The following is a 15,000-nucleotide window of genomic DNA, read 5'->3' as shown; positions in this document are numbered from 1 at the left end:
TCCACTATGTGGAATGATTTGAGTTTATCTTGCAATCTGTTACGGTCCTTAAATCTTCATTATCACCATAAAGGACAAACTGAAATTTTCCCTCGATGAACATCATATTAATGTTAGTAGCCCACTGGAAAACTTGGGTATATCAGCTTGAAGATTTACTGTGTCGTCGAGGGATGCCTCTCTCATACAGATTCTGGTATCGTCGATTGTAATAATTTAAGTATCTAAAATCACTGACAGATTTACACATGTATATATACTCAACACTTTAAACCAGTCAGCTAAACTGCTGTCAATTTTCACTTAGTGATTTTCTCCCAGTTCCTGACAGCATCAGGACATGATGATGCTGATGATGATGCGGATGATGAGTGATGCGTCCATTGTCTATTGCAATACTCTCACACAGGTTGGTCTGTCGCTCACAGTTATCCCTTATATTCCACGAACGTTTCAGCACATTTATTATACTGTTACATTAGATTACGTAGTAAGACGGTATAATTAGGAAAGGAAGGAGATCATCTGTTTATTCAAAGGATTAAATATTTCACGTTGTACATGTTCAAGGACAAAAAAGGTCAGTCTTTTTACATACTCTGTGTATTTATGGTATATTATAACTCCACATTCTTTCATGCTGGAACTAGTCTAGGTTGGTCATCTATGATTACTGCCTACGTTACTTGGCATAGAGGTGCCACATGTTTACAGTAGTGAAGGATGTCTTGTGACTAACCTCTTTTTTCGTGATCTGTAGGTAGTATGTCTCAATTTTTCTTCTAAGTGCCGTCAGAGGTACTGTTCCACTTCTCTGAATAACTGTTCATTCATGTCCCAATGGTCGTATTAATCTGTGAGGAAGATAGAACATGAGGCTGCTGGTACTTGTTTCATGGCTGATATGCGAGAAAATGATGCCAATCTGCTTCCCATTGGAGAAGCATATTACCCCATTTGTTTTATCTAATTTTTTCCTATTATATTTAATTTCTGCGCTCTATTGTTTTGTCTCCAATAATAGTTTCTCTAATTTTAGTCACTGTTTAGATAATTATCAAATTAATTTCGGAGCAATATGTACGACACTATTGTTGCTATTGATAAAGGATTTATTATCTCGGATTGCTTAGGCTCTATGTAATATTTTTACACCGATTTTTTTTAAATTATATGATTCAAAATTACCTTTTTTTTTCTTTTCACACTGCTAAATTATTCTTACATATGTCATGACAACACAAAATATAATTGACTCAGAAATTTTCCCAATCACAGAGACTAATATCTTCTAATACTGTTACATATACAGACTTCCATGCATGGGAAAAATATGATCACACTAGAGTCTGAGTAACCCAAAATTACTGTCGAAAAGGAATAATGTGCTCTGCACCCGTAAGTGCATTATATTTATGTGACCACTTTATACAAGTAAATTTGTGAAAGTGTGATTCTTTGGAATCAATGTGGAATTCTGGTCTCTGTACAGCAATTACATACTTGAGATTCTCTTACTTAGTTTCTTGTTGTGACTACCCATTATTTAAGAGGACGATGGAAATGATATATTGTATCAGTTCTACAATTCATTTAAGAATGAATATATAGCCATGTTTATACATAGATATCAAATCTCATTCCTGAAGGAAGCATTCCTACCAGTATTCACTACTGAATTTGGATAAATTTTTATCTGATGTAAGTACGAGAAATGGTTTATTTTCCCCTAGCCAGGCATATGTGATGTCACAATGGTTGTAAAATAAGTGGATGGGGCTGGGGTTCGAAAATAAGCGAATGCTAAGGTCCTGGAGAGATGGATATGACTTTACGAGATAAGGAATTAGATACAAAGTGAGAGTTGTCACAGATACTTTTTACCGATAACAATTTTCTTTTGAGGACATTCTGAAAGGAAGTTGCAAAGGTTAAGGAAAGAATTTGGGAGAGTATGTAAAAGAAGGAAATTGAAAATGAACGTAGGAAAGAGGAAGGTGACGAGAGTAAGATATTAAATAAAGCAATGAAAGATTATCAGAATGCAGGAAACAAGAATAGAAGAAATAGATGTGTTTAGATATTTGGTAGTGGACCTATAGGCAGACAGGCTTATGAAAGATGAGGAAAACCATACAAGAATAGGAAAAAGTAAGTGGTGTATAGAGACATCTGAGGAAGCCAAGAACTTTATCAACGTAAGCAAAAAGGAAAATGTACCATCGATAAATGATACCAATACTGTTATACGAGTGTGAAGCATGTTTTTTTAAACGTTGAAGCGATGAAGAGGCTGGAGGCAGAAGAGAGGTCGTTTTGGAGGGCGATGTATGGTGTGAATATTATACAGAGAATTCAGAGGATGGAGTTTAGGTGGGACGTTGCCAAAAGTATAGTATATTTTAAAAGGCTGATGAGAAGATGTTGAGAAGAGTTGGGCACATAAGAGATGATGGAGTAAACGAAGATGACTTGGAGGATATATAAATTTGGAGTGTAGTGGCGGAGAAATTAGAGTTGGCCCAAGAAGGGCTGGAGAGACGGGAGCTGGGGTAATGAAGGCTTTGAGTACTAAGGGCATGAACATCTATCAGGCATGTATAAGCATTTCAGATCAGAGTGGAGGGAAGCAAGCGGTTTTTGTGGCCTGGCGTGCTGTTGGAGTGTGAACAAGGTAACATTTATGATAGGATTCAGGGAAACCGGTTAGCCGGACTTGAGCCCTGGAGGCTAGAGGTTCGGTGCCTGCTCTTTAATGGAAGGATGAGGATGTTACAGTTCAGAGGGCCAAGTATACCGTAAAGTCAGAAAGCTTTAGACAAGACAGATTAAATTAATGATGAGGAAAGCATTTCTTTTTTTCTAGGGGACCACTGTAAAGTAAGGTGAGAGATGGCTGGTCTATTAAAATTAATATTTAGTTCTGGTCAGCAATTACAGTTTCAGCCAGCTAATCAAGACAACTGAATCACAGTTCATTATCGACAAATTTCTTCAACTCTTGTTAACTAGACGGAAGATGGATTTCAGCTCAACGACTGTGTTGATAGGTGACAATTAAAATTAACGTTCCTAATTCTAAGCCACACTACTACAGCCTCACTGATCAATGATCATATGGCAGATTTGTATGAATATGAATGGATTTCAGTTCTCCTACGCCATACTGTGATAACTTGGTGCCTTCATATACTGCCTTTAATTCAAAATGAGAATATTCTAAAGTGGGGTTATCTTTTCACTGGAAGCTAGTTCGTGATTTATTTTGAATAAGTCGTTACAACTTAGGATTCAATAGCTTTATTTCTGAGTAAATTTAATAATGCTGTGTACCTGTGCGAAGTTAACTGCAATTGCAATTCACTTACCTTCAGATTATCTAGGTAGGACATTATCCCATCCCTAATTATGTTTCCATTTGTACTAACAGTTTCCTCTGATACTTATTTGGTAACTAACTATAAGGGGCAAATTCTTTGGAGATGTCTGACAACAAATTTCTTTTCCAATAACATGACTCACGAAATCGTAATGACACGGCCACGCTAGCTGGAGACTCGTCTGTAAAAACTTGTATTTGTGGTCACAGTGGTGCCTATGCTAACCTTCCTATGGTGTAGAAATACACCTAGTTGGACGAATCTTATTGTGGCTAGCTGGTCCAGTGGCTAACGCGACGGTCTGGAGTTTTGAGACTCTCTGATCGCGGGTTCTATCCCCGCCCGTGGTATGGTTTCTTTGTCAATGTTGTGACAGAATCCGCATCATAACACTTGATGCTCAGAATATATCAACTCACACCTTGGCACCTTTTGTCCAAAGTATCCTACAATTATAATTTGCTTTAATCTTGTAGAGTTGGTATTCTATTTAAGCCTATTGTACAATTCTATTGACTTGGGTGCAAATTTCTTTCTCTTCATTATCTAATTTACCATGAAAATTGCCTACATAAAATGACTTGCCAAGATATTCTCCAATAAAATTCAGTTGCAAATTTATCGTAGCCTGTTACAGAAATGGTCTTTGTATTGCTTCTAATAGTACGTCTTTCGATCAGTAGATTTTAAAAGGGTTGTTCAGCTTGTGTTGATTCGCAGTTTATTGTAGACAAAACTGCAGAAGCTATTACCATAGTTTCCCATGACAGAAAAATTTGTGGTCACACTTTATCTTATTATTATTAAAGATTCGCCGGTATTCTCCCGGCCCGGGCCTTTTCCAAGTGGTGGCCCGGCCTTGGCTCCCTCTTTAGGGAGCGTCTAAGACCTAAGTCTCCCATGGGAGGAGGCACAAGTACCTCCTCATCTTTGGGACCAACTGTCCCCAGGCCTAGCCACAAGCTAGGCCTCTCTGGTCTGCCATCCCCGCCCCAAGGGAGCTAATGGGAATGACAGTCTTGTGAGCTGTAAGCTCGGGCTCAGGCACCTACCCTACCCTAGAAGGGTTAGGCATGGTGTCGATGACACTTTATCATAGTCTTTTGTTTCAAGGAGAATTTTTATAATAATTTGCTAGATAAATTGTACACCCTATGTAAGATCAATAAAATTACCATTACACATCATCAACTAACCAGTTGAAAGAACTAATACGATAATGTTTTATAAATTCTTAGAATAATAATTGACCACACTGTAAAATGAATCAATTTCTGATGTTCAGAGCGGAATTAATTATTCAGTTTATGTTTCAGTAGGTGATAGACCTCAATTTCATTATCTTTGTGGATTTAAAAGGTGTCTTTACAAGTATTTGTCCTCACGTCCGACAGTTAACTATAACGAAGATTATGTGATGACGAAATTGGCAACCTCAAAAAAATTCGGAACAAAATAGGAAATCTTACAAAAGTGTTCAACCAATTTTGTTAATGTAAACACAAAACCTTCTACAATTTATGTTGTTTTGCCAACAACTTTGTCAAATTTAAATAAGAAATTCGTTGGCCAAAAATAGATCAAATATATATATATATATATATATATATATATATATATATATATATATATATATATATATATATATATATATATATATATATATATATATATATACATATATATATATATATATATATATATATATATATATATATATATATATATATATATATATATATATATATATATACATGTATATATATTTTTTTTTTTATTATCACACTGGCCGATTCCCACCAAGGCAGGGGGGCCCGAAAAAGAGAAACTTTCACCATCATTCACTCCATCACTGTCTTGCCAGAAGGGTGCTTTACACTACAGTTTTTAAACTACAACATTAACACCCCTCCTTCAGAGTGCAGGCACTGTACTTCCCATCTCCAGGACTCAAGTCCGGCCTGCCGGTTTCCCTGAACCCCTTCATAAATGTTACTTTGCTCACACTCCAACAGCACGTCAAGTATTAAAAACCATTTGTCTCCATTCACTCCTATCAAACACGCTCACGCATGCCTGCTGGAAGTCCAAGCCCCTCGCACACAAAACCTCCTTTACCCCCTCTCTCCAACCTTTCCTAGGCCGACCCCTACCCCGCCTTCCTTCCACTACAGACTGATACACTCTTGAAGTCATTCTGTTTCGCTCCATTCTCTCTACATGTCCGAACCACCTCAACAACCCTTCCTCAGCCCTCTGGACAACAGTTTTGGTAATCCTGCACCTCCTCCTAACTTCCAAACTACGAATTCTCTGCATTATATTCACACCACACATTGCCCTCAGACATGACATCTCCACTGCCTCCAGCCTTCTCCTCGCTGCAACATTCATCACCCATGCTTTACACCCATATAAGAGCGTTGGTAAAACTATACTCTCATACATTCCCCTCTTTGCCTCCAAGGACAAAGTTCTTTGTCTCCACAGACTCCTAAGTGCACCACTCACTCTTTTCCCCTCATCAATTCTATGATTCACCTCATCTTTCATAGACCCATCCGCTGACACGTCCACTCCCAAATATCTGAATACATTCACCTCCTCCATACTCTCTCCCTCCAATCTGATATCCAATCTTTCATCACCTAATCTTTTTGTTATCCTCATAACCTTACTCTTCCTGTATATATATATATATATATATATATATATATATATATATATATATATATATATATATATATATATATATATATATATATATATATGTATATATATATATATATATATATATATATATATATATCAAATGAATTATATTTGCGAGGACGACGATGAGACTTCTAAGATACGAAATATACTTCAGCAAAAAAAACGTGTTTGTGTCTCTGATTAAGCTGTAATTGCCACTCATCCTTCTATGATCAGTCAGAAACTTATTATGATTAAGCTTATTCTCTATTAACAAAAGTAGGACTTCACTTGACCCATTTGTACAATTATAATTGTGCTTTCCTCAATGTTCAGTCAAATTTATTTATAGTGTTTCAGTTTTGACTTTTGGAAATGATCGTATGGGTAAAATAATCTTGTTCAGAAAGTATTATGTTGCCGTGAGTTCGATCCCCACCCGTACTGTGGTTTATGATAGTCTGATGATTGAAAAGAATAATAATGATAAAAGTTTATTTAGTGATTATGTCATAGTTGTTAACAGTGTTCGGCCACCAGTAATTTTCATTATTAGTTGCAATTTAGTGTTTATTCCGACATTTGTAAGGCTTAAATTTTTGTTTACTTTCAATTTAAAGTTATTTCTTAAGTCTGTTCTTGCCTGGGTTATTCAGGTAATCTTAGGCAATTTCTATTATGCTACGTGAATAGCAGTGAAAGCCTTCTATGTACCAGAGCCGTTTTATGGTATGTTTATAATCAAGAAATGAATAAAAAGGTACAATACCGTGACTGGAACAATTCACAAATAGTAATAAAGTTGGTAGAATTACCGACAATATGAAAAGTAAAAGGACACAAGTGCAACTAATGTGACATTTATTGTGGCAACGTTTCGCTCTCCAGGAGCTTTATCAAGCCATTACAAACAATACATGGACACAGAGGGTATATAAAGGCTCAGAGTGAGGTGCAATACTAGTGAGGTACCATTTCGATGTTCACTAGGGGTAGTAGTAGTAGTAGTAGTAGGGACAAAAGTAATACAATATGATAGAGCAATTAATTCGTACAAGAGTAAAAGGATATAAAAGCTATTACTTGGGTAACATAAAAATAGGTTGGACAAATATAGACTGGAAAGAGGCAGGTTGTTTCAGTGTTCACTCTCTGTAACGTGGTTTGTGTAGTATAACAGGAGAGACTATGTGATGGCAGGGTTTACTGTTTTCAGGAGGATTCTTGCTAAGACTTCGGAGATGGTGAAGCTGCCGTTGTTTTGTTTAATTGTATTCGAAACAGCGATCAGTGCTGATTCGAGGCACTTGCGTCTGCGGAAATTAGTTTCTTTGATCACTAATTGGGCGTCTCTGAATTTCATGAGATGATTGGTGGAATTTCCACCAATCATCAGTACTTGGTGGAATTTCCACCAATCATCTCATGAAATTTGTCCAACCTATTTTTATGTTACCCAAGTAATAGCTTTTATATCCTTTTACTCTTGTACGAATTAATTGCTCTATCATATTGTATTACTTTTGTCACTACTACTACTACTACCACTACCACTAGTGAACATCGAAATGTTACCTCACTAGTATTGCACCTCACTCTGAGCCTTTATATACCCTCTGTGTCCATGTATTGTTTGTAATGGCTTGATAAAGCTCCTGGAGAGCGAAACGTTGCCACAATAAATGTCACATTAGTTGCACTTGTGTCCTTTTACTTTACAATTCACAAATACCCGTACATAAGAGAATTAAACTTATGACAACGTTTCGGTCTGACGTCGGACCCAAACCCTAGTCATAACCTTCATTCTCATATGTGTGGGTATTTGTGTATGTTAACAGTCATGTAGATACTTGACATTCTTCTTCCCTTTCTGGATCCAGAAGAATGGAAGAAAACGTATGCTGGTTGGCATTTTTATTGAGAAGACTTCTCATCCACCAGGGACTAAATCAATTCATCGACTGTAGAATGTCATGCACCGCTTGCACTGTGTTATATACTAACCTGTTGATATTTTCTACTTCTGATATACACACTAACATAGAAGACGTTTATTGTCAGTGGAACAGAATGTCTTCAGTTGTCAAGTTTACTGAGGTTTACCATGAACATTTTACTCTAGAATTCGCGAAATGGTTACTCGAGTGTCGATTGAATTCCAGAATTGAATTCTTTCAACTTTCGAATTCAGTCGTTTCTGAATTGAATTCTTTCAATTTCAATCATTTCTGAATTGAATACCCTCAGTTTCAATCATTTCTGAATTGAATACCTTCAATTTCAATTATTTCTAATTCAGGTAGGGTTTTCTGCAGAGTCCCACAGCCCATTCGTATTGTATTCAATAACTCAGTCAGGTCAAACAGCTGATAGATATATCAGTTGTTAAACCTCTGTTTGAGAGTAAGATTGTCAGGTATGCTACCCCCTTTGGGTATTCATGTCCAGCTCACATCTTCCTCAGCAGGTGCCCTGGGCCCTTACTCCACACTAGACAAGACTAGTGTGGGGTGTATGCTCAAAATCTTGAACTGTATTAAACCCATTGAATCTCTGTCTAGGGATTTCGTTATTCCAGTCGTCAGTAGCCATTACCACAAAAATTTTCGTGTGCACTTGAATACGTATATACGTATGCAGAATAACCACTGTGAAAAATAGTGATATTCCAAGCGCTTACCTGATTTCTCACACAATCAAGGAACTATAGTTCCTTGATACTGTGATATCACCTGATTACTTTAATCTTATTGTATATATACGTATGTGTGCGCGTGCGCGCAAACGCTTATGTACACACACAGTAGTGGTTTAAAGATCTGGATGATCTCTTACAGAGCGATCTCCTATACTGAGGAATTACCGCCCCACTTGACATGTGAGAGGCGGTCACTGGACGGTTTAGTTTCTTCGTTGAAGTATCGACCCGTATCCTGTGTGAGAGTCGTCTTGTCCTCTTGTGATCTCCTCAGAGATGGTCTGAGATGTTTACATTGTCTCGTGGCTGGCTCAGGCAGCCTCACCTTTGTATTTTTACATTATTCTCTATATTTTCCTTGCTGTAATTGTTTTATTCTTTGATAATTATTTATCTGTTCCCATTCCCTAACTACCACTAGTCGCCATCACTACCACCACAATTATGACCACCACCACCACCACCACCAGTAGCCATCACACATCTGCGAAGAAAGGGTCCCACACAACTATGGTAATTAGTAAATAGCGAAGAGGAGGAGGAGAAGAGGAGCTTTCACTTATGTGGTCAGTTACGTGTCTACAGTTTACAGCCATCTCTCCTTTCCCCTCCATCTTCCTCTCCTTCCTATCCACCTGTTCCTCGTGTCATACCTTCTTTTCATGATGCTATTATTCCATGTATATAATTTTTAATGTGTACAACATCTCATATTATATGCCAGACATTGTTGTTTATAAGTGTATCTCCCAGGCCAGACAGCCTCTCTCTCTCTCTCTCTCTCTCTTTCTAAGGAGGAGATATTTCTAGGGGTAGTTAACAACACATGTCGAGCACGGTGTTGGAGGTAATTAATGCATATAAAAGGCTGTAAATATACAGTTAATAGGTACTTAGGAGACCGAAACTTATGACGACATTTCGGTCCAACTTGGACCATTAACTAGTTACAAAGAGGTTTCAATAAAAGCATTTACCTATAAATAACAAAAAAAGGCACAATACCGTGACTGGAACGATACACAAATAACACACACATAAAAGACAGAGAAGCTTGTGACGACGTTTCGGTCCGACTTGGACCATTTACAAAGTCACACTGTGACTTTGTAAATGGTCCAAGTCGGACCGAAACGTCGTCGTAAGCTCCTCTCTTCTATGTGCGGGTTATTTGTTTATCATTTACCTTATTATAATTCTATGAATGTGTGTTCTTTATGTTCCATTTAAGAGATTTCAACAAAATTTAAGGGATGAATGTCTGGGATATAAATAAACAAACAAAATCTGAAACATACATGGAATAACAGCATCATGTAAAGAATATATAATTGGAGAAATTGATGGAAAAGAAAAAGGGGAAGATAAAGGGAGAAGGAAAGGTGACAATAAATGGGAGATAGATCGTAGACCATATTACAGAAATAACTCCTCGGAAATAAGTGGTGGAGGTACAGTAGTGGTGGTGGTGGTGGTGGTGGTGGTGGTGGTGGTGGTGGTGGTGGTGGTGGGGGTGGTGGTGGTGGTGGTGGTGGTGGTGGTGGTGGTGGTGGTAGTACTGGAGGTACTGTAGTGATGGTGGTACTGGAGGTACTGTAGTGGTGATGGTACTTGAGGTACTGTAGTGATGGTGGTGGTAGTGCTGGACGTACTGTAGTGGTGGTGGTGGTGGTGGTAGTACTGGAGGTACTGTAGTGGTGGTGATGGTGGTGGTAGTACTGGAGGTACTGTAGTGGTGGTGGTGGTAGTACTGGAGGTACTGTAGTGGTGGTGGTGGTAGTGCTGGACGTACTGTAGTGGTGGTGATGGTGGTGGTAGTACTGGAGGTACTGTAGTGGTGGTGGTGGTAGTACTGGAGGTACTGTAGTGATGGTGGTGGTAGTGCTGGACGTACTGTAGTGGTGGTGGTGGTGGCACTGGAAGTACTGTAGTGGTGGTGGTGATGGTGGTGGTAGTACTGGAGATACTGTAGTGATGGTGGTACTGGAGGTACTGTAGTGGTGATGGTACTGGAGGTACTGTAGTGGTGGTGGTGGTAGTACTGGAGGTACTGTAGTGGTGGTGATGGTGGTGGTAGTACTGGAGGTACTGTAGTGGTGGTGGTGGTAGTACTGGAGGTACTGTAGTGATGGTGGTGGTGGCACTGGAAGTACTGTAGTGGTGGTGGTGATGGTGGTGGTAGTACTGGAGGTACTGTTGCGATGGTGGTAGTACTGGAGGTACTGTAGTAGTGGTGGAAGCACTGTAGGTATTGCAGTGGTGGTGGTGGTGGTAGTACTGCAGGTAATGTAGTGGTGGTAGTAGTAGTACTGGAGGTACTGTAGTTGTGGTGGTAGTACTGGAGGTACTGTAGTGGTGGTGGTGGTCTTACTGGAGATACTGTAGTGATGGTGGTGGTGGTGGTAGTGCTGAAGGTACTGTAGTGGTGGTGGTACTGCTGGAGGTACTGTAGTGGTGGTAGTACTGGAGGTACTGTAGTGGTGGTGGTGATAGTACTGGAGGTGCTGTAGTGGTGGTGGTGGCAGCACTGGAGGTATTGTAGCGATGGTGGTAGTACTGGAGGTACTGTAGTGGTGGTGGAAGCACTGAAGATATTGCAGTGGTGATGGTGGTGGTAGTACTGGAGGTACTGTAGTGGTGGTGCTAGTAGTACTGGAGGTACTGTAGTGGTGGTGGTGGTGGTAGTGCTGGAGGTACTGTAGTGGTGGTGGTAGTACTGGAGGTACTGTAGTGGTGGTAGTACTGGAGGTACTGTAGTGGTGGTGGTAGTACTGGAGGTACTGTAGTGGTGGTAGTACTGGAGGTACTGTAGTAGTGGTGGAAGCACTGTAGGTATTGCAGTGGTGGTGGTGGTGGTGGTGGTGGTGGTGGTGGTGGTGGTAGTACTGCAGGTAATGTAGTGGTGGTAGTAGTAGTACTGGAGGTACTGTAGTTGTGGTGGTAGTACTGGAGGTACTGTAGTGGTGGTGGTAGTAGTACTGGAGGTACTGTAGTGGTGGTGGTGATAGTACCGGAGGTGCTGTAGTGGTGGTGGTGGTGGTAGTGCTGGAGGTACTGTAGTGGTGGTGGTAGTACTGGAGGTACTGTAGTGGTGGTGGTAGTACTGGAGGTACTGTAGTGGTGGTAGTACTGGAGGTACTGTAGTGGTGGTGGTGATAGTACCGGAGGTGCTGTAGTGGTGGTGGTGGTGGTAGTGCTGGAGGTACTGTAGTGATGGTGGTGGTGGTAGTGCTGGAGGTACTGTAGTGGTGGTGGTAGTACTGGAGGTACTGTAGTGGTGGTAGTACTGGAGGTACTGTAGTGGTGGTGGTGATAGTACTGGAGATGCTGTAGTGGTGGTGGTGGTGATAGTACTGGAGGTACTGTAGTGGTGGTGGTGGTGGTACTGGAGGTACTGTAGTGGTGGTGGTAGTGGCACTGGAGGTACTGTAGTGATGGTGGTAGTGCTGGAGGTACTGTAGTGGTGGTGGTAGTACTGGAGGTACTGTAGTGATGTTGGTGGTGGTAGTGCTGGAGGTACTGTAGTGGTGGTGGTGATAGTACTGGAGGGGCTGTAGTGGTGGTGGTGGTGGTGGTAGTGCTGGAGGTACTGTAGTGGTGGTGGTGGTGGTACTGGAGGTACTGTAGTGGTGGTGGTAGTGGCACTGGAGGTACTGTAGTGATGGTGGTAGTGCTGGAGGTACTGTAGTGGTGGTGGTAGTACTGGAGGTACTGTAGTGGTGGTAGTACTGGAGGTACTGTAGTGGTGGTAGTACTGGAGGTACTGTAGTGGTGGTGGTGGTGGCACTGGAGGTACTGTAGTGGTGGTGGTAGTGGCACTGGAGGTACTGTAGTGATGGTGGTAGTGCTGGAGGTACTGTAGTGGTGGTGGTAGTACTGGAGGTACTGTAGTGGTGGTAGTACTGGAGGTACTGTAGTGGTGGCAGTACTGGAGGTACTGTAGTGCTGATGGTAGTGCTGGAGGTGTCATGAATGACTATTTGCTTAGGTTCCCAAAAGTTATTCTTTGATTCCAAACGTGCCTCCCAGTAACAATACTTGTGACACACCATTCGTCACATGCGCCCATTCTGACACCTCTTCATTTACAATGGCTTAAGTAATAATCCATTGCAAATGAAGAGCGCATGGAAGTGCTGTATTGGCGGTATTCCACCACCGCTACAGTACCTCCAGTAATCCTTAATCCACTGTAAGTGTCGATAAATCTGACTTCTTCCTAGTGCAAGAATGGTATATAATACCGACAAGATGAAATTAAGACACATGTGCAACATCTGGGTATCTTTATTGTAGACGTTTCGCCCTCCAGTGGCTTTATCAATACAAATTCTAGAACATAGCTTGAAGACAGTAGGACTATATATCAGAGGGACTGATTACCTCATTTTCTGTATATAGTTCTACTGTCTTCAAGTTATGTCCTAGAATTTGTATTGATAAAGCCACTGGATGGCGAAACGTCTACAATAAAGATACCCAGATGTTGCACAAGTGTCTTAATTTCTTCCTAGTAATTATGAGGACCCTTCTGGTCATCCTCACAGTGGATGACCAGTTTCCTCGACGACTTGTGTGTGCGAGAGATTTTTTCTATAATTTGTTTAAAATTTTTTCAAACAGTACAATAAACTGTGATAAATAGTACTCGGTGTTGTCTCAGACTTAATATGCTTTTGTTGAGATGTCTGTAAATCACTCGTTTGACCTATTTTTTCTGTTTCAGTTATTTTATTTGGTAATGTTTTAAATATTTTAAAGCCATCTTGTGATATATTTATTTTTAATACTCTTTTCAGTATCCAGTTCAGGTTATAAGATATGTAACAATGTCTAATTATGCTTGAAATTAATGGCTTCACTACACTATGACTCGCATTAATAAACATGAAACCTAAATGGCTCATCATACATGTATGAGGAACATTGCCAGAGTTTAAAACACTGAGTGAATGATTCACTCAGGAGTGAACACTGTGCAGTCACTCAGGAGTGATCACTGTGGTGTCACTCAGGAATGATCAATGTTCTGTCACTCAGAAGTGAACACTGTGCCATCTGACACTGGTGGGAAGAGGAGACGACCACTGAGGAAAAAGGGTGACACACCATCAGTGCCACCTGGAGGAATACCATCACTTGCTGTTGTCAAGAGGCCCACTGTCATCGTTGTCAGGAGACTGCTGGCATGATGGTCGGCCCTGCTGCACTGCCAACATCCTTCATAATAACCTGCTGCCTCTCTGCCACCTGGGGTAAGTTTTTCATAATTCCTCCTTCAAGGAAAAAAAAGAGATCTTTCCCTACTTTGCAAAGGCTCTTTCCATTATTATATTATTATAATCATGGGGGAGCGCTAAACCCGTAGAGATTATACAGCACATGTAGGGAGAGGGGATAGCAGGTATTCAGACTCAATTCAGGGAACTGGAGCACAGATCCAATTCCCTAGATCAAGAGCCCCTCACCAGCATCATGAAATCTTCCCTGAGGGGAATGCTTTCTCCAGGATCAAACTTCATTACTTATTCTTCCCCGAGACCTTCATGATCCCTATGGACTCAATGTTTCCCCATGATTATTATAACTTGATTTATTCAACAGGATGATTAGAGAGCAGACTCCTGCTTTGCCTGAGCTGCTCAGTAACGTAACTCGCTGGTAGAGTTAGTGTCAAAGTGTAGTGAGAGTAAGTCTTGATGGTGTGATGATAGACAAAAATGCTACAGGAAGCGGTATCGAGAACTCACCTCCGTTATAAAATCCCACAACTGTTCCAGCAATACTGATGTTAGCTAAAGTTTCCTAACATCAAAATGCCTGTCATACTAAGCCTTTTATTTCCTGGAGTTTAGTAATTGCCAACCATTTACTGATATATAAGAAAGCATTTACTCGTTCTAACAGACGGAAACATTGCCCCAATAAAATCTTGTTAAGCACCGTTTTCCTTGTATTCAATATTAAAAAAAACAATTCGCTTGACAACACTTACTGGCTAATACAAAAATACTTATAGCACAGCAAACCTATATTTGGCAAGGTTTCGCTTTATCCAATGAGACGCAGTGGTGAGAAATGCACAATGTCACCAGGAGAGATGTTTCAGAGTCAGGTGTAGCGAGAAGAGAGCAATCAGTAGAGATATTACCAGGTTACTTATAGGATTCTGTCAACAAAGGATATTTTGTGCTTGGAATTCCGTGATATTAAGATGTCCTAATT

The 15,000-nt window shown here is 40.2% G+C and overlaps 1 protein-coding gene across 1 annotated transcript in view; it reads left to right on the top strand.

The window, feature by feature from the left end:
* Nucleotides 1-13,814: 13,814 nt before the first annotated feature.
* Nucleotides 13,815-15,000, top strand: part of LOC128689023 (uncharacterized) — a 91,086-nt gene continuing 89,900 nt past the window's right edge. The window contains exon 1 of the mRNA XM_070087394.1: nt 13,815-14,030. Within this exon, the coding sequence (XP_069943495.1) occupies nt 13,964-14,030 (67 nt within the window). The 5' untranslated portion in view covers nt 13,815-13,963. The remainder of the gene's footprint in view (nt 14,031-15,000) is intronic.

This window comes from Cherax quadricarinatus, chromosome 21, assembly GCF_038502225.1.
Source record: "Cherax quadricarinatus isolate ZL_2023a chromosome 21, ASM3850222v1, whole genome shotgun sequence".
Lineage (NCBI taxonomy): Eukaryota > Metazoa > Arthropoda > Malacostraca > Decapoda > Parastacidae > Cherax > Cherax quadricarinatus.
The sequence above is the reverse complement of the archived record's forward strand: the minus strand, read 5'-3'. Positions and strand labels throughout refer to the sequence as shown.